The sequence below is a fragment of the Neofelis nebulosa genome, chromosome 5 (genome assembly GCF_028018385.1).
Source record: "Neofelis nebulosa isolate mNeoNeb1 chromosome 5, mNeoNeb1.pri, whole genome shotgun sequence".
Taxonomy (NCBI): Eukaryota; Metazoa; Chordata; class Mammalia; order Carnivora; family Felidae; genus Neofelis; species Neofelis nebulosa.
The window spans coordinates 6,763,890-6,784,372 of record NC_080786.1 but is presented as its reverse complement, the minus strand read 5'-3'; the positions used below and the strand labels follow the sequence as shown (position 1 = coordinate 6,784,372).

The window sequence follows — 20,483 nt, the reverse complement described above, 5'->3', positions numbered from 1 at the left end:
TGCACACATGGAATCTACATTGGGGGGGGGGGGGGGGCGGGGTATACAGATAAACCCAAACAGAGATTCAGGTGGGGATAATAGTAGGAGAAAAAAGAAAGTAAGGTAGGAGATGGAGAATAAGGGACTGCAGAGGGGCTGCTTCAGATAAGGGGGATGTCGAAGGCCGTTCTCTCTAGAGAGACCAGAAATCTCAATGAAGTAAGAGAAGCGGTCTTATGAGAACCTACAGGACAGAGTTCCATGACAGGTGAAGGGCAAATGCAGTGTAGTTGGCGGGAATGAGACAGAAACGAACAAAATGAATGTTCTAAACACATCCCAATTCAGGTAAGAACAAAAGAGATCTCTGAATCAATGAGAAGCAACAGAGGATAATAGTTAAGAACACAGACCCTGGAGCCTGACTGCCTGGGTTTGCATCTTGGCTCTGCCACGTTGGGTAAGCTGTGCAACTTTGGAGCTCCGTTAACTTCTCTGTGTTTCCAGTGCCTAACCTGTAAAAGAGTGAATATGTGTTTATCTTCTAGGGTTTTGTGAGGATTAAGTGGGTTAGCATAAGTAAAGTGCTTAGATCCATGACTGGCCCTTGGTAAATATTCAGCAGATGTTGGCTATTCTTTTTCTTTTCTAATATTTATTTATTTATTGGGCGGGGGGGGGGGGGGTGGCAGAGAGAGAGAGGAAGAGAAAGAATCCCAAGCAGGCCCCGCGCTTTCAGCTCAGTCTCACAAATCATAAGATCATGACCTGAGCTGAAATCAAGGGTCAGACACTTAATTGACTCAGCCACCCAGGTGCCCCAGACGTTGGCCATTCTTATTTGCTCGGTTGTAAATAAGGGCAGAGATGTGTCTGTTTTGCTCACAGCTGGATTTCCAGTACCTGAAAGGACAGTGTGTGGCATATAGTAGGCATTCAACAAACAGTTGTTGGTGGATGAGAGTGACGTTTGGGTGTGGTGCTCATTGCAATGACCTGAACTGATAAACAGGAAGAGGATAAGGAATGGTCAGATATCCTGAGGTAGGACGCACTTCCCCTCAAGAAAGGTGCTGTGAGAATAGACTAGGAAAAGCAGGAGACACACGGACATCTTTAAGAGAATCTGGGTACAGAAAACCTTAGATTAGGGCAAAGAGGTCAAGGTTGTTTGAGCATAGGGCAGATGACCTGTGATCTTCTCTGGTCTGACATTATAACCACTACACTCACGGAATATAGGAGGGATGCATGGGACTGTCAAGGCTTGTGACGAGGGACACAGAAGCCACCTCTTTGGGAATGATCATGCCCGGGGAAGTTTGACCCAAGCCAATAAGAACTTGGCAGTTCCCTGAGCTCAGGGCACGTGAACCATCTTTGTTTGACACACCAGCAAGCACTTGACAGTTGTCCAGACCAGAAGACCAGAAGCAGGAGCACAGTGTGAGCACAACACAGTCTCTGCCCTCGTGCTGAGTGGGAGAGAGGGACGTGGAACAAATTCTTACCAGGCTGCTGAGTGTCTTGAAGGGGAAGTGTAGGATGCTAAAGGAAATACAGTAAGTTTAGCCTGGGGTTAAGGGAGTATTCCAAGCAGAAAGGACGGCAAAATCTCCGAAGCAGAAGACAGCATAATATCTGAAGAAATGAAAAGGCCTGATGTGGCAGGAACACAGAGAGCGAGAAAGAGAGGGGCTCAAAATAAGGCTAGTGAGATGGACTGGGGCCAGACCCGCAGAATTTCCTACACCAAATTAAGGATTTTGGACTTCATCCTAAAAGCAGTGAGGTGCCATTAAAGGATTGGAGGCAAGGGAGCTACATTTGCATTTTATAAAGGTTACTCTGAATACGTGTAGAGAATGGAATTAAGAGGGGAAGAGTGTTGGCAAGGAAACCAGTGGGGAGGAAACCAGCTGAGAGATGGCAGGGCCTGGACTCTGGGGTGGTGGCAGTGGGGGTGATAGGAAAAGGGAGGATTTAAGAGCTAAGAGATGTAGGATCCAGGACTTGGCGGTTTGCATGGTTCTGGCATAAGCAACTGAAGGGATACTCATAAAGGAACGTGTTAGAGGGGTTCACTGGGGAAAGATGAGAGGAAAGATCATCAGTTGAGTCTGGGATATAGTGGGTTTCAGATGCCCTTGGGATATCCAGGTGGGAATGTCCAGTAGGAAGTCAGAATTATAATAAATGCGTCTAGAACTTAGAAGATGAGGGTGGCCTAGAGATACAGATTTTAAAGCTGTTTGAATGTAGATGGTAATTTTGGAATGGTGCAAATGGATTAGATGACACAGGGAATTGAGTAAGAGGAGAAGGTCTGGGGCAGAGCTCTAAAGACCCTGTAATGGTTGGTCATTGAGCAGAAGAGACAGAGCCAGCAGAGGAGGCTGAGAAGGAATGCCCAGAAATAGGAAAAGACCCAGAAGAACCCAACACAGACCCAAGGGTCTGAATTCCTTCAGGAAGAATACAAAGGTCAAGAGGGGCAATGCTATAGAAAGATCAAGTAAGATCAAGCCCAGAAGGAATCCGGGACTTTAGTCACATGGATATCTTTGGTGATCTGAGCAAAAGAGGATTGGCAGGGTAGGGGAGGATGCTGAAGAACGGGGGTGCAGTGGTGGAGAAGGACATATTGTATACAGACACATTTTTCAAAAGTTTGCCTGTGAAGGGGAAGAGATAGAAAATGACACCAGCGTGTAGGTAGCTTTGAAGGAAGATTTTTTTTGCTTCTTGTGTGGAGTTTTTAAAAAGCATATTTGCAGCAACGTGGATGGAACTGGAAGGGACTATGCTGAGTGAAATAAGTCAGAGAAGGACAGATATCATGTTTTCACTCATAAGTGGATCTTGAGGAACTTAACAGAAGACCATGGGGTGGGGGGAAGGGAAGGGGAAAAATAGTTACAAACAGAGAGGGAGGGAGGCAAACCATAAGAGACTCTTAAATACAGACAACAAACTGAGGGTGGATGGGGGTGGGGGAGGGGGGAGAGTGGGTGATGGGCACTTGTTGGGATGAGTGCTGGCTGTTGTATGTAAGCCAATTTGGCAATAAGTTATATTTAAAAAGACAAAAAAATAATAATAATAAAGTTCATCTTGACCTGAATGAATAAATGAATGAATGAATGGATGGATGGATGGATGGATGAATGAATGAATGAATGAATAACTAAATAAATAAATAAATAAATAAATGCAAGTAAGCATATTTACATGCTAATGGGGAGGATCCATAAGAATGGGAAAGAATGAAGATAAAGGAAAGAGAACATTCCATCAATTCCTGACGTGCCAGGAGAGGATGCACAAGTGGAGACTCTTAACGGGAGGAGGGACATCTCTTTAACTGTAACAGAAGGAAAGGAAGAGGTTCTTTCTGGATTAGGTTTCTGCAGGAGGTTCTTTTAGGGCAAAGAGCTGTCTGTGATCATGTCCCAAGCTTGCAAGTGCATGATTCTCTGAGACTCTGTATCCCCCCAGATAATCAAGGTCAGCAATGTTCAGGCTATTCACAAGGCTGAGGGTTTTCCTGTGCCACCTCACAGACAGGGGCTTCCTGCCATAATGGCGCATCCTCAGGATTCCTCCTGCAACACTGCTTCCCGCGCTTTTTAGTGCCAAAATAGGTCCGGGGAAGCGCCTGCTTTTGTTTCAACTAGAAATGATTGATTTTGCCCCCCCCCCCGCCCCCACCACCGCCCAGGGTATGCCAACTGCGTTAGAAAACCATGCTGTGCCAGTTTACATATCTGTCATTTAAAGTGCCCTTTCGGAGCACTCTCCTGTACCCTGACTGACCTGTGCAGTATTTGAAAGCCTTTGCACATAACTTATGATTTGAGTTTACAGATGTTTTTGACTTTCATCAAAAATAGAGTTTGCATGTCTGTTTCTGAGTTTCCTTGATGCCTTTAGTGGTTTCTGGAAGTCGAAGGACGGCACATTCTTTTTTTTTTTTTAATCTGTGAAGATGTTTCTCAGTTTTTTTAGATATAATTGACAAAATTGTAAGATATTTAAAGTGCACATTGTGAAGATCTGATACATGTATACATTGTGAAAGGATTACGCTAACTAGTTAATGACCACACCCTTCACAACTCACACATTCATCTTTTTTTGGAAGATTCCACATAGGTACATGATACTATATAGTATCAGTTATTTATCTTTCTCTGTCTGACTTAATTTCACTTGGCATAATGCCCTCAAGATTGAGGACAGACACCAAGATTTCCTTCTTTCTCATGACTGAATAATATTTTAATGCATGGATAGGGGTGTGGGGGTGTGGGTGTGTTTCACATCTTTATCCATTCATCTACTGATGGACACTTAGATTGTTTCTGTATCTTGGCTATTGTGAATAGTGCAGCAATAAACATCAGGGTGCAGATGTCTCTTTGAGATAGTAATTTTATTTCCTTTGGATATATACCCAGATGCGGAATTGCTGGGTCACATGGTAGTTCTATTTTAAATGTTTTGAGGAATCTCCATACTGTTTCCCAGAGTGCCTGCACCAATTTACATCCCCACCAGCAGTGCACAGGATTCCCTTTTCTCCATATCCTTGCCAGCACATATTATCTCTTGTCTTTGATGATAGCCATTCTAACAGGTATGAGAATACTTCACTGTATTTTTAATTGCATTTCCCTGATGATTTGTGACGTGAGCATCTTTTCATGTACCTGTAAGCCATTTCCACATCTTCTTCAGAAAAATGTCTCCTCCGTTCCTCTGCCCATTTTAAAATCAGGTTATTTGGTTTTTTGCTACCAATTTGTAGGCGTTATTTACACATTTTGGCTATTAACTCCTTATCAGATATGTGATTTGCAAATATTCTCTCATTCAATAAGTTGCCCTTTCCTTTTGTTGGTGGTTTCCTTTGCTGTGCAGAAGCTTTTTAGGTTGATGTATTCCATGTGTTTATTTTTGCTTTTGTTGACTTTGCTTTTGGTATCAAATCCAAAAAATCATTGCTAAGAATTTGCATTTCTATTTCTCAGTCTCCTTGATGCTTTTGTTGATTTTGGGAAGTAGACGGGGAGCATATTCCTGACTCCATTGCTCTAAATAAAATCTCTTTATCAAATTTTTATTTAGAATGCTTTTGTTTGAATAAGCAATATGTTATATAGGATTTAAAAGATACTAAAGGGCACATTAAAAAAAGGGGAATATTCTGTCCACCCAACTCTCTTCTCCAGAAACAATCTCCAAACCAATTGTTTTGTGTTTCCTCCCCCAAATAATTTAGTATGTTCAATCAAAAATATATAGTCTTTTTTTTTCTCCCTTGCAAATGGTAGCATATCACATATGCTATTCTGTGCCATAATTTTTTCAGTGAATATATTTTGAAAATCATCCTACACAGTACCCTTACACTTTCCGGTAACTGTTAGTATTACATTGCATAGATGGTACCGTAATTTGGTTAATCATTCCCTTCTTGATGGGAAGTAAATTCTGCAGTCACTACATCACTTTCTACACGTACTATATAGGTTAAATGCCTTGAAGTGAAATCGCTTTGTCACAGGAGATAGGCATTTTCAGTTTTGACGGACAATGGATACTTTGCATAAATGTATCAACCCTCACCCACCCAAGCAATGGATGATAACTGCCTTTCAACCCACATCCTCCCGAACGCAATTATCAAACTGTCTTTATCTTTGCAAATCTGATCCATGAAATAATGTCTTAGTATAGCTTCGTCTTGCATTTCTCTCATTTTGAGTATTACTGGACATCTTTTTGAATATTTATAAACCATTTGAATTTTCTCTTTAGAAACTGCCTAATCATTTTTCTGCTACGTTGATCTTTTCCTCATTGATTTTTAAGAGTTCTTACATATTAATGAAATGAGCATTTTGTCTGTGACATGAGCCACAATTATTTTTCTCAGTTATTTTTTTTTACTTTATTTGACAAAATGTTTTGAAGATTTTAAAGGCTTACAAGATGGTAAGTCATTACAACAGTGTGATATTGAAAATAGTCTGATCTATGGAAGAGAAATGGACATGTGCATATGAAAATATATGGATATGCGGAAATAACTTATCAAAATGAAATTTCAAGTCCTTTGGAAAATGAGGTATTTTGCAATAAACAGTGTTGATATAAATAACAAGAGGTTGGGAAAAATAAACTGGCTCAATATCTTACTCCTTATTCAAAATAAACTCCAAATGCACCAAAATTTTAAGGGAGAGGTGAAACTACAAAAGAACCAGAAAGAAATGTGAATAGGCATTTTTCACATCTTGCGATGAGACTGGCTTCTGTGCAAGGCACGAGAGCAAGGAAACATAAAGAACAACGTGGATAAATGTGACTACATATGAATTTCTTATCCACCTACGTGAAAATAAAACAGCAAAATTTGGGAGGATACATTTATTTCTATGAATTCATTTCTTTTGAAAAAATGTATCTAGCAAAAAAATTCAAGTACTCCAAATACATATACAATGAAAACTTCTTTCCCACTAAAGATCCTTCCTGTTCCCCAGTATTCCAGGATTTCAGTGTACACCCCCACTTTCTCTTATATCATTCACACCATATTCTATGCATTTATACTCATGCACACGTCACATATATGTAAGGTTTTTTTTACATCATCATAAATAAATCTGCCTCATCATTTTTCATAATGGGCTTTATCAATTGTTGCTGTTCTTACTATTACTATTATTATTATTATCGTTATTACTATTATAAATAATGGACATCATCTTTCCTTGCCATGTGGGCTGGTGTATCTGTAGAGTGCATAACTTACAGGTACATTTATAGATAGATCTAAAGCTATGCAGTTGCCTTCTGTAGAGGTGGCCCCAGTTGCACATCTACATGGAGATTTAATGGAAGCAGCTAGAGATGAGCCGGGTGCTTAGGGAAAAGAAAATCAGTAACTCAACATATAACCTGGGGGGAGATAGCATGATGATGGTTTTTTAGGGCCATGGGGCTCAATGAGATTACCTAGAGAGGGAAAAAAAGAAATATCAAGGAGAGAATGCTTGAGATCTCCAACATTCAGAGGGAAGAAGAGGAAAGAGAGCACCTGAAATTGAGAAGAAGCAGTCACTGATATGGGAGAAAAACCAAGAGATAATGATGTCCTGGAAGCTAGACAAGGGATTTCAAGGACCGTGTTATAACTCCTGTCAGATGCTATGAGAGGCAGAGGAAGGGGATAATTGGGAAATGATCATTTAAATGGGGAAGAGGTAGAAGCCTGATTCCAGGGGTCAAGGAGGGAACAGGAAGTGTGAAAACAGAGAAAATTAAGTGTAGAAAACTCTTACAAGGAACTTTGCTGTTGAGGGGACAGTAAATGAAGGATAACATGTGGTCCAGGGAGATGTTTTTGAAAAGTGGACCTACACTTAAAGCATGCTCACGTGCTGATGGGAACAGTCCAGAGAGGGGAGAGAGGGGATGACACAAGCCTTGGTCAGGTGCGCAGGTAGGAGTAGAGTGAGCTCATGTGCTGGGGGCGGGACGGGGTGCAGAACATGGCGGGGGCGGGGGGACTTATAGATTCCTTGGAGGAGGAAGAGGAAGTTCTTTTGTGAGTGATTCTTTATTCTGAGGTAAGTCAAAGGGAGCTGGTCAGCAGAAAGTGAGGACTAGATGTGGGGGAGGTTGGAGGAGAGAGGGGAAAGTGAGAAATGCTGGTCTGGAAGACTGAAGGAGTGGACTGAAATGAGAAACATGGCAGCACTTCTGACAGTGGGACCAGTCAGCACGGCTGTGTAGTTTTTCTAACCAGGTTCACCTGGTTGGGGGCAGGTGGAGAGAAGTCTGCCTGTTGAGGGGAAGCGAGGAGGGGAGAAGGGCAAAGGAACTGAGCGTGTCTGCAAAGGAGTATATAGAGGAGTGGACATGAAATCTAAGCCAGGTGAATTAAGAACTAAGAGCATGACATAGGTGATGGGCAGTTAAAAAGTCCATGCTTTGGGACACTGAATGGGGACAGATATTAGACTGTACTTGCTGGACTGAAGGAGCTCAGAAAGTAGGAAATGGTCATCTGCACAAGGTGCTGGGTTGGAGATTGCAAGTGGCAGTTATTGGTAATGACAAAATCTAGGGGATGGCCAGGGGATGGGAGTCTGAGGAGACACATGGCCGACAACTGTCATTGACCACTCCTGTGATACAGAATTCGAGGAGTCTGAACGGAGGTGCCCACCCTGCTTGACCAGCTTGGCTAAGAAGTATCTGATCTGGGAATGCTGCCCCACATGGGTGAAGCTCAAGACACTTCTCTTTGGGATAGTGACAGACCCCTTTGCAGAGCTCACCATCACCTTGTGCATCGTGGTGAACACAGTCTTCATGGCCATGGAGCATCACCGCATGAGCCCCGCCTTCGAAGCCATGCTCCAGATAGGCAACATTGTGAGTGACTGGCAGCCTTCGCCCAGCTGTCATGGCAGGGGACTTTGGGTGGGGTGGCCGCATACCCTCATTCATTGGAGTGTTGATCCAGCTAGCAGAGGGGCAGTGCTGGAGATGTGCGCACACTGAGGGCAGGAAATCAAGCCTGGAGGGCCAGGCTGAGCTGGTGGGAATTGCCCTGGGACAAACCAGCACAGGGAAATGGACCTAGAGAGTCCTGCCCAAGGGGAAGCTGGCTCCCTCTTTTCAGATCTTAGGTCAGGCTCTTGAATTCTCTGGATCTCAGCTGCCTCTACCTTGAAACTAGGATAAACATCACTTGCCCATCTTAAGACAGTCTATGGACTTGCAAGGTTTCCTCCTAGTTTTATTGCTTTTATGACTGTAAATCACAGTGGTGGTAGCTTTTCAGTGATGTGATTTAAGGGCAGATAGTCGGAGAGGAGTCAGGAAGGCAGTGAAAGGGAGGGAACATGGAAATGTGGTTGCTGTTGTAACAGAAGCGCCAGGGAGTCAGAACTTTTCTTTTGTATCTGGTTTAGATAGGACACTAAATTGTCCTCTATTTTTTTTAGTATTACTTGCTTGTAACAAGATAAAATCCGTGCTAGACTTTGTTACATGATAAGCAGAAGCTGGAAAGGTCAGGGTCCTGCCTCCAAGCCCACTGCAGTGTCCACGCCACTAGAGATGGCCTTCTGGGTCTACCAGGACCGTCCAGCTCTTCTGACTCCTTGGAGGCTGCAGACAAGTGGAAGGAGGGGTCTCAGGGGCAATGGGACTACTCTTCCCTAGAAACCCGCCCTTCCCCCCGAATCCGGGGAAGCGATAAGGACTCCAGCAGGTTCTGGGACACTGTGGCCCCAGCATGCCTTATGTTTTGGCAGTACTTGGGCTGAGAGCCCACATTCTATTCCAAGTTGATATGAAGAGGGGAAGTGGAAAGAGAAGGAAGGCCGTATTTCCAAGAAGTCAGCACAGACCACAGAGGGTCTTACAGAAGAGACCTCTGAGCCCCCACCTTCATTTTATAGCTAGAGAAGTTGAGACAAGAAAGAAAAAAGGCCTTTACTGCTGGGCCAGAGCAGAGTGCCATGTTTTAAAGAGAAAGCAAGACAGGCAGGCAGAGTTCGGTACCTTGTAAGAGTTATCTCTAAGACACAACAATGCTATGAGGCTCTCACCACCCTCACAGCCCCAAAGAGGGCACTGAGACTAAGAGAGGTTAAGTGTCCTGCCCCATATGGCACAGGCAGTAACAGTGGGGCCAATTAACCCAGGACCCAGGTCTCTGTAGGACACAGGACCTCAGCCTCACCCCTACCGCGCCTCACTTGCCTACAAAGGGCACTCAGTGCATGCTTTTTGAATTTGTACGGTTGCAATCTGTGGCATTAGGCAGGTCACTTAAACTCCCAGCCTTTCCTCGTATGTAGAGGGGATGACAGCACCTGTTTCCCAGGCTGGTGAAAGGCTTTGCTGAGAGCAAATGAGAGAACCGCACCTGACCCATCTACCTTACTTTTCTCCCTTCACTGTTGCTTGTCCTGTGACCTGAGCCTGGGCCTGACCTCTTTCAATGTCAGAATCCTCTCCTGTTTATGACAACTAAAGACACTCAGAGCTGAAGTTAGAGATAATTTCTTCTTCTTCTTCTTCTTCTTCTTCTTCTTCTTCTTCTTCTTCTTCTTCTTCTTCTTCTTCCTCTTCTTCTTCTTCTTCTTCCTCTTCTTCTTCTTCTTCATCTTCTAGTTTAATAGCTATTATTTATTAATGAGCTATATTGGCCAGGACCTTTGCTAAGAATTGTGTATGCATTATCTCATTTTATGCCCATTATACAGATGAGTAAATTGAGGTAGAGAGAGGATGCATTACTTGTGCAAGCTTTTATAAACTAGGACATGACCGAATTGAACTTTTTTTTTAATGTTTATTTACTTTTGAGAGAGACAGACAGACAGACAGACAGACAGACAGAGTACGAGCCAGGGAAGGGCAGAGAGAGAGGGAGACACAAAATCTGAAGCAGGCTCCAGGCTCTGAGCTGTCAGCCCAGAGCCTAAAGCGGGGCTTGAACCCATGAACCATGAGATCATGACCTGAGCTGAAGTTGGATGCTTAACCCGACTGAGCCACCCAGGCATCCTTGAGTTGAACTTTTATCCAGGTCTATGTTGGCCCACAATCCAAGCTTTTAAACAACTGAACCGATTGACTTCTCATTTAGATAATCATATAATAATTATTATCCCAACGATTATCCACCCCTATGACCATACGTATGGAAACACTGAAGCGTGGGTTCTAATGCATATCCTGAGCACTGGTCCAGAGGTTACTCTGTGCTACCACACTGAGTGTTCCCATCCCCAGTCCTTCAAGAACCCGCAGACTACAGAGAAACTGAATAAAAACAAAGTCAAAGGATTGGCTATTTTATTTTTAAACTAGACATTTCCCTGTCGCCCTATTTGTCCTTACCCCCTGACCCCACAGACCCTGATAAGATGGATCCTTGTTTCCAACCACAGGTCTTTACCGTGTTTTTTACTGCTGAAATGGTCTTCAAAATCATTGCCTTCGACCCCTACTATTACTTCCAGAAGAGATGGAACATCTTTGACTGCATCATCGTCACCGTGAGCCTGATAGAACTGGGTGCGGCCAAGAAGGGAAGCCTGTCAGTGCTGCGGACCTTCCGCTTGGTAATGTTCTCTCTTAGCGCCTTGGGGAGGCTCTCCCCACACTGAGGGAGCCACACCCCTGGGAACAGACCCTGTCCTTTGGGGACCCCACCAGCCAGAAAACTTTTCCGTTTCTGTGCCTGGGTAGGGGAGGCAGGACACGGCTCCAAGGGGCTGGAGACTTGGTCCTTCCTACTTATCCAAAGTGGGGGTGTGCCTTCTCCTCTCCAGGCCTGGGCTCCCTCATCTGTGCCCTCCTGTTCTCTTATCAAATAGCAGTCACAATGGTAATCGTAGCAGCTACTCTTTCTTGAGCATGGACAATGTGTCAGGCACAGTGCTAACCCCTTGACATAACATGGCATGGCTCGTTAGCATGGGCTCACTGCCGTCCTCAGCATTGTCTCAGTGCCTCCGGGGGCCCAGTGTCCAGGTCTGGAGAGAGAGGACAGAGTGAAGGAGACAGGGCCTAGCAATCTCACTTCTAGGCCAGAAAGTCTGCTTGGGGCCCCAGTGTGGGAGCCAGCTCACCAGCACAGAGCTCCCAGACTTAGTGGGGTGGCAAACCCAAAGGCCTGCAGGAACCAAGCAGGTGACAACAGAAAGCCGGCCAAGGAAAAGATCCTGGCACTGGACATCTGTCTCAAGTAAACAGGTAGGCAGACCCCACACCAGAGCACGACTCCAGGGAGGGGCATTTACATGAGACTCAGGATGATATAAGCCAAGGAGGCGGCCCTATCCATTGTTGTCAGAGTTTGCGATTTTTCACGAGAAACCAGAAATCCAGATTTTAATACTGACTACTCATCCGATTTTTAAAAAAGCAGTCTAAAGGCCAAAGGAAGCATGTCCTGGGAGAGCTTGTGTTGTGTCCCGCCAGTTTGGGACATCTGCTTGATGTGATGTCTCTTGCTGTACTAAAGGAGAGAAGGGCACAGTGGGCCTATGGGCCCTTTACCCATAACCTGAAAACTTGAGAAGGTAGGAATTAAAACACGTTTTTAGAAGGACAGATTTCTCTATGTATCTAGAAAATGATATCAAGGGTCAGGCACCTAAGTTAATGGCCAATGTGGGACACCCGTGTACAAACATTGAGGGAACAAGATTCCATACTCCCTATGCCCTGAGAGGGCCTGAAGTCAGTTTCCTAATAAAATACGGACATTTTTGATAGCCTTGGGGAAACACAAGCTTGGTGATTTAACGTCTACATGCTTCTTTTGCGCTGGTTCCACGAAGCCTGTATTCTCAGACAACTACAAATAGGCAGGTTTACTCTCAGCTGGGGCCTACAGAATTCGCCAGGCACCTGCCCCCCTGCCCCCACCTTCCTGCCCCTGACATGCTGTTCAACCCACCATTCCCTAACCACGGCCACCACCCCCATCCCTTTCTGGGGGTTCCTCCTCCGCCATCTCCCTATTCCTCATTACCCGGCTTAGATACCGTGGTCCTTTAGGATTAATACACCTTGGAAACAAACTCAACCACCTTTTGCCTCTGGCCCTTCACATTTTTGTTTTTGGCAAAATCCTACCAAATATTGAAGTTAAAGCCAAATACTCCCTCTGCCGTGCCTGCACCTGATCTAGAGACATTACCACAAGAAACTCACACAGCCCACGGGGCGCCTGGGTGGCGCAGTCGGTTAAGCGTCCGACTTCAGCCAGGTCACGATCTCGCGGTCCGTGAGTTCGAGGCCCGCGTCAGGCTCTGGGCTGATGGCTCAGAGCCTGGAGCCTGTTTCCGATTCTGTGTCTCCCTCTCTCTCTGCCCCTCCCCCGTTCATGCTCTGTCTCTCTCTGTCCCAAAAATAAATAAAAAACGTTGAAAAAAATAAAAAAAATAAAAAAATAAAAAAGAAACTCACACAGCCCAGATCACCAGTTTCGTAGCTTTTATACAGGCTGTGTTTCTTAGAACTATTGTAGATTTTTTCAGAAACATTGAGCGGACAGAACACACAGTTGCCATGTACTCCCCCCCCCACCCCCACCCCGGCCAGCCACACACACACACGTGCACACGGTTTCTCCTAGCATTATCGTCTTACGTTAGCGAAGCACATTGCTTACAAGTAACTCCTCAGTGATCTCCCACTGCTCTGAGAATAAAACCCAGAGTCCTTGTGATGATCTCCAAAGTTTGGCGTAATCGGGGCCTTGCCTACCTCTGCAAACAGTCTCATCTTTGCTCCAGCCACAGAGACCTCTTCCTTCACCACATGTGACAGAGCTATTCCTGCTTCTGGGCCTTTACCCATCCATTCCCTGGACCCGGAATGCCTTTCCCCAGTCTTTACTTAGATCATTCATTCTCGTTTTTCCTGGCTCAACCCACACATCACCTCCTCAGAGAGGCCCTCCCCGGCCACATCATCTAAAGTTGGATTCTGCCATCAGATGAACCTGTTGTACCCCAGTTTACCATCATCCTGCTATCCCATGAGACAACACCCAGGGTTTCCTCATCCACCATTCTATCCCAAGGCCCAGCACATAGTAGGGACTCAGTAAACACTTGTTGATTGAAGGAAGGAAGGAAAGAAAGGAGGGGAAAAAAGGAAAGAAGGAAGAAATGAAAATGCTGTGTGTCTTCTTTCTTGCTTTTTGCTCCCTCTCAAAGTAGCATTGCCTCCCTTCCCATCATTTAAATTCTTGCTCCGTTAATCCACTGGTCCATCTTTGTAGCAAAACCGCATGTCCTAATTACTGCAATTGCCTTGATCGTGTCTGTGTCTTTTAGGCAAGTCGCCCACCTTGTTTCATTTCTTTAAGAATATCTAGGTCCCTGTACCTCCATATTCATTTTAGAATCAATCTGCCAAGTTACATCCCCACGTGCACACAAAACTGTTGTTCTTTCCTACTGGGACTGTAAGAATTTATATATCAATTTGGGAAGGAATGCAACCTTTACCTTATGAAGTCTTCTGACCTATGAAAACAACACACTCTCCATTTTTTTAAGCTTTCAATAGCTGTATAATTTCTCCATAAAGTTTTATAATTTTTTCCATAAGGAATTTTCCCCATCTTTTGTTAGATTTATTCCTGATATACTCTAGTTCATTATGCTATTCTAAATTAAATCTCTTTTTAAATGTCCTTTTCTAGAGTTGTTGTTGTGGGTTTTTTTTTCCTATTTAGCATTTTTACATCCAGACGATTCTTATTAATTCTGATTTATCTATATAACCCCTTAAATTTTTTAACACAATCATGTCATATGCAAATAAGGAGTTTTGTTTCTTTTTTTTTTTTTGTAATCATTACACCATTTGGTTCTTTTTACCACATTATTGTGCTGATCAGGACATCCAGTAAGCTGTTGAAAGGAAGTATTAATAGCAGACATCCTGGCTGGTTTCTTGATTTCAAAGAGAGTGCTTTCAATATTTCCCCAAGTCTAATATTTGTTTTTCGAGAGATAAGAAGAAAATTTTATCAGTTTAGGAAGTTTCCTTTGTCAAGAATACCCATCATGAAGGCATGTTTAATTTTATCAGACAATTGTTCTGCATGTATTAAGATAATCAAATGATTTTTGTCCTTTAACGTGTTGAGGTGGCGAATTATATTAATTGATTTTCTACTGTTAAATCAACTTTGTCTTCCTGGGATAAACCCGATTTGATTGTGATACATTTTTTTTATATATATACATTGGAAGATTCAGTTTGCTAATAATTTGCTTAAAATGTCTGCATCTGTATTGATGAGTAGTATTTGGTCTCTAATTTTCTTTCCTACACTCCCTTGCCGGGTTTTAGCATCTAGGTATCAAGGCTGGGCGAATTCCCATAAAAAGAGGTGAAAAATGGTCCTCTTCCTCCACACCCAATCTTTGGGTGAGATTGGAGTGATTTGTTCCTTCTAGCGTTGGTAGGATGCACCAATGAGGCCATCTGAGGTCAAGGTTTTTCATTACTGACTTAATTTTCTTATTGGCTGTGGGACTAGTCAGGTTTTCTGTTTCTCAAATTGGATTTGGTAAGTTATATTTTTCTAAAAATTTCCCTTATCTAAATTTTCAAGTTTTTTTGGCATAAAGTCATGAATGCTATGCCATTATATTTTAAGGATCTATATCACCTGTACTTATGTTACCTTTTTCTTTCTTTAGAAATAGTAAAATACCACCAAGTGGGCTTTCTCTCATCTTATTAGCCTTGCCAAAGGCCATCAATTCAGTCTTTTCAAAGAACCAACTTTTAGTTTGTTGATCTCCTCTCCTTCATTGATGTTTTCTATTTCAAGTAATCCTGCTTCTTCTTAATTGCATCCTCTGTCCTACATATTTTATGCTTTTCTAACTTCTTAAGATGGAATTTCCAACCTATTTTCCTTTCCAATATATTCATTGAAGACTTGACTTCCTTCTAAGAACTGCCTTCATATGTAGAACTTTCCTTATTGTTGGGTTCTAAATATTTTCTAATTTCAAATCTGACTTATTCTTTGACTCAAAGGTTAATTAGAAGCTCAGTTCTTAATTTCTGGGTATCTCTATGCCCCCAAGTTCTAGCTTCATTTTATTATAGTCAGAGAACATACACTGCGTGTTTAATGCTTTGAAATTTATTGTAATTTTCTTTTGGCCCAGCATGTTGAAAATGTTCCTTATTCACCTGCAAAGGTGGCTTCTGCAGTTACAGGGTACAATACTCTGCGTATGTCCATGGGGTAGAGAAAGTTCATTGTGTGGTCCAAATATTCTAAATCCCTGTGTATTTTTATCTGCCTGTTCTAGCAATTACTGAGATGGTAGTGTGTAAAAATATCTCCCACTATGATTATGGCATGGTCTGTTTCTCCTTATGGTACTATCTTGAGGCTGTGTTATTAAATGCATACATATTTTAAGTTGTTATATCTTCCCTGTAAAGTGAAACTTTTATCGGTAAGAATTGACCTTCTTTCTCCCTCAAAATGCTTTTTGCCTTAAAAGTCCCTTCTGACTCATGTTAATTAAATAACCCTGTTTTCTTTTGGTTTAGAATTTGAAAGATGTATCTATACCCACCCTCTACTTACAACTTTTGTGTATCTTCAGGGTTTTTATATGTGTCTTATAAATAGCATACAGTCAGATTTTGGATTCTTATTTAGTTCTGACAATCCAATCTTTATCTTTTAACCAAAACATTTAGCCCACTTACTTTATTGTGAATACTGATATGTTTGGATTTGTGTCTATCTTTATATTTTGGGTTTTCTACTTGCTTCATCTGTCCTAGTATTTTTGTTCTCTCTCTCTCTCTCTCTCTCTCAATTCTTGATTTATTTTGAACTGTTTTTTTCCTGTTCCATTTTCTTCCTTTATTGGCTTGAAAACTACTCTGTTTTTATTCTTTGAGTGGTTACCTTAGAAATTACTCAATTAAAGTCAAAAGTAAGCTGAAACCTTTACTTTCCAAGACCACTTTTCACTCCAGTTACCCCTTCCCAACTTACCACTGTGTTAATATTAAGCATTTTCATTTCATCTTGTGTTTAAAAAGTCATATGACTTAATTAGTAATAAGGAATTCCCATCTTACTGTTGTGCTAAGTATTTTATTTTTACCTTGTTTAAAACAAGCTATGTGATGTAATCAACGATAAAAACCAATGACTGTGCAAGCAATCCCCAAAACTCTATAGCTTAACCCAGTAAAGGTTTATTCCTCACTCACATCATTGTGTGATGCAAGCCAGTCGGCTCTAAGTAGAACTCCTTTAAGAAATGGTGTTCCTGGGGCTCCTGGGTGCCTCAGTACATTAAGCATCTGACTCTTGCTTTTGGTTCAGGTCATGATCTCATGGTTCCTGAGTTCAAGTTCCTGAGTTCAAGTTCAAGCTCTGACAGCGCAGAACCTGCTTGGGATTCTCTGTCTCCCTCTCTCTCTGACCCTCCCCTGCTCACTTGCATGGTCTCTTTCTCTCTCTCTCAAAAAATAAGTAAACTAAAATAAAAAAATTTAAGAAGTGATGTTGCCACATTCGAGGAAAGTCCTACAATCTTCAAAGCTTGCCTCCTGCTTGTGGAAAGATGGCCTTGTTTTCAGGTTTACATAGTCAAGGGCTTTTTCAGTCAGGGCTCATGGTTTCTTTTGCAACGCAAATCCTTCAAGATGGCTTCAGATCTCTCTGTGGCCTGCACTCCCACAGTGCTGTCTTTGACAAAGTTCGCGATTGCCCTTTATGTTTTTGCTTTCTCATCCCCATGTCTCAGCTTGTGGCTCTCAAATGGTGGCTACAACATCAATATAATCTTTGCTAAGATTTGCTTTATTTCATTGAAAAATTTAGTTGGTCCTCAATACTTAAAGGCTTGATCCTATTGCTTAACTGATTGGGATCTAAAGCAGTATACTTTCCTAAAGTTTCCAGGCTCTAAACATCTGGATTCTATTTCCGTTTATTTCTTATTAATCAGCCAATATTCTCCAAGCTCATCCCTTTCTTGTAACCTCTTGACAAATGTAACGAATTGCAACTGACCCACAAGACTAAGGTTCTGTTTTATAAAACCTTCCCTTGGGGCTACTGGTCCCTGAGGCTCATGACCTGCCCCAGAATTATTGCAGGCAACAGTTCTGCCATTGCAACATGGATCAGTGCTTTCTAAGCCTCCAGTTTCCTTTTTGTCCGTGACAAGACCACTAAGCCAGTGCCACACATTTGATGTCTTGAAATGGCAACAGCTCTTTTCAATGTACCAATTTCTACATTGCTTAAGGTAAGTACAACGAGGGGGCACCCGGGTGGCTCGGTCGGTTAAGTGTCCGACTTTGGCTCAAGTCATGATCTCGCGGTTCGGTTCGTGAGTTTGGGCCCCGCATTGGGATGTGTGCTGACAGCTCAAAGCCGGCAGCCTGCTTCAGATTCTGTGTCTCCTTCCATCTCTGCCCCTTTCCCACTCGCACTCTTTGTTTCTCTCAAAAAATAAATACACATTTAAAAAAATTTTTCTAAAAGATACGTTCAACTAGTTACAGTGACAATCTCTACATCTGTGAGCTAACATGATAGAGGTTTCTGTTTCACAACATATTTAGTGCTAGTTGAGAAGCTCTCCTGGAGTGGCTGCTCCAAGGAGTGACTCGGGGATCCAGGATGGTGTGATGTCACCATCTTCCACAGGTGGCCTCTACGGTGGCCATGAGAGGGGATGCGAAAGTGCATAGTGTTTCCTGGTATGCCTGAAAGTCATGTATACTACTTCTGTCTCCGTCTGCATTGCCTCAGCCAGAATCCAATCACGACCTCAACTGTTTGCAAGTAAAACTGGGAAACTGTCCTCCTTTGTGTCTGAGATGAGCAGAAGCGAAGTGTGACCATACAGCCAGTCTCTGCCATGCCCTGTGAGACATTACTGCCGTATCCGGATTCACACTCATGCTGGCTCTTTTTACATTCGTGCAAATAACACTTTCCTTCTGGGATCACTTTCCTTCTGCCTGAAGCAGATTTTTTAGAACCTCTCAATTTTGTTTATCTGAAACCTACCAATCAGTTTGTCCTTATCTTTAGGAAAAATTTCTAATGGATGTAAAGTTCTAGTTGATGGCTACTTTCACTTCATTGAAGATGTTATTCCACAGTGTTCTGGCCTCTATGGTTGCTGATGAGCAATCAGCTTTCAATTTAACTGTTGTTCCCTTCTGTCTGGATGCTTTTAAAACCTTCTCTTTGTCTTTGCTGCTCTGTAATCTCATTAGGATGTCTAGGTATGGGTTTATCTTTTCATTTATAATGCTTAGGATTCTTTGACTTCTTGAATCTATAGAATTGTGCTTTTCTTCAGTTTTGCAAAGTTCAAAGACATTATATGGGCAAGTCTAGCCTTCACTCCATTCTTTTTCTTCTCTTGGACTTTGACTAGATGGTGTATTAAACTCTCCCACTCTATTCTCAGTGTTCTTACACCTCTTTGGTATTTTCCATCTACGTCTTTCTGGGCTCCCTTCTGAATATAGGTGTGATACATTAATTCTTTCCTAACTAGATCACATCTGATGTGAAACTCGTCCATACAGTTTTTTAAGGTTGTGTTATATTCTTCATTTCTAGAAGTTCCACTTAGTTATTTTTCAAAACTTATTATTATTTATAGTTTCTTGTTCTCTACACATATCTTCCAGTTTGTGTTTTATTTCTTTAAGCATATTATAACCAATTATACTGTCATCTCTGGCTAATAATTTTATTACCTAAAGAAATTGAATGACAGTTTCCACATGCACATCCCAAATCTCATTTATTCATGATGCCTCATTATTTAGGTATTTGTTTTACTGCAACTCTTAGACACTTTTGATGGGGTGCTTTAAGACCTGGGATGCAGGCTGGTTTCTTCAAAGAGTATTTGCATTTATTTCTGTAAGACACTTTGTAGGACTGCTCTAAATTAAATTCTCAGCTGGAAATAACTAAGTAGTGTGAATTCTAGCTAAAATTCTGTGTGAGCCCCACTTCGGGGGTCCAAATTCTCAGCATCAGTTTCCCCTCCTCTGCCTGGTATCTGACACCAGACATTTAATTTTCATGGCATTTTCCTGCATTTATTTCTGGTTTGTCCTTACGTGAAAGTTATGGCTCTTTAGGATCTAGTCTTAAAAGGGGGAGAGATTCCTCTTAGATCTTCTACCTTAGACGGCCCTGAGATATGTTTCCTGCTCTCCATACCTCATGAGACCATTAAAATCTATGCCAGATTCTTTCAGTTTTGCAAAGGTCTTCGGTGGAAAAGCTAGCTTCAACAATCTGCTTATATATCTGAATTCCCATATTTATTTAGTTTTTGGCTGAAGACCCTACTTACTTTATTGATAGATCATCAGTGTGCCTTAGAGGTTATTATCCAGCATTTTTAGTAACTTTTCAATGGAAAGGTGAACCCAAGGGGGACCCAGTATACTCTGCCATATTACCCTGTCTGCCGATATTTGCCACAAGGCCTATTTCATCACCAGGGGTTAACCTCCCTTGTAGAAGACAGACTTTCCTTTAGACTTACTTTTCATTCTGTTCTAAAAGTAAAGCATCCTCATTAAAGTAAGTTGGAAATATATAGACAAGTTTAACCCTGAGACTCAAAATACTGGGATGTATTTCCATACAAATATGCCCATGTTACCAACTTGGTTTGTTTCCGTCCAGTTTTTCCCTCCAATTAGAAGTTTTTATATTAATTATGAGATTAACTAGAGAAATGGCTAATTAAATGTGAAGTAATATTTAGCAGCACTTCAAAGAAACAGTTTATAAATATTATGTGATATTATAAAGAAATTATTTTTGATATATTGCTAATCTGGCCAAAGTGTGCAGAAAGCAACTGCATGGGGGTGGAGGTGAGGGTCACGGGAAT

General features: G+C 42.2%; 1 protein-coding gene across 1 annotated transcript in view; it reads left to right on the top strand.

Annotated features, from left to right (window-relative positions):
- SCN10A (sodium voltage-gated channel alpha subunit 10) overlaps positions 1-20,483 on the top strand; it is a 94,569-nt gene that overhangs the window by 41,789 nt on the left and 32,297 nt on the right. Inside the window, exons 13-14 of the mRNA XM_058729448.1 lie at positions 8,195-8,433; positions 10,968-11,141. Coding sequence (XP_058585431.1) covers positions 8,195-8,433; positions 10,968-11,141 — 413 coding nt within the window. The remainder of the gene's footprint in view (positions 1-8,194; positions 8,434-10,967; positions 11,142-20,483) is intronic.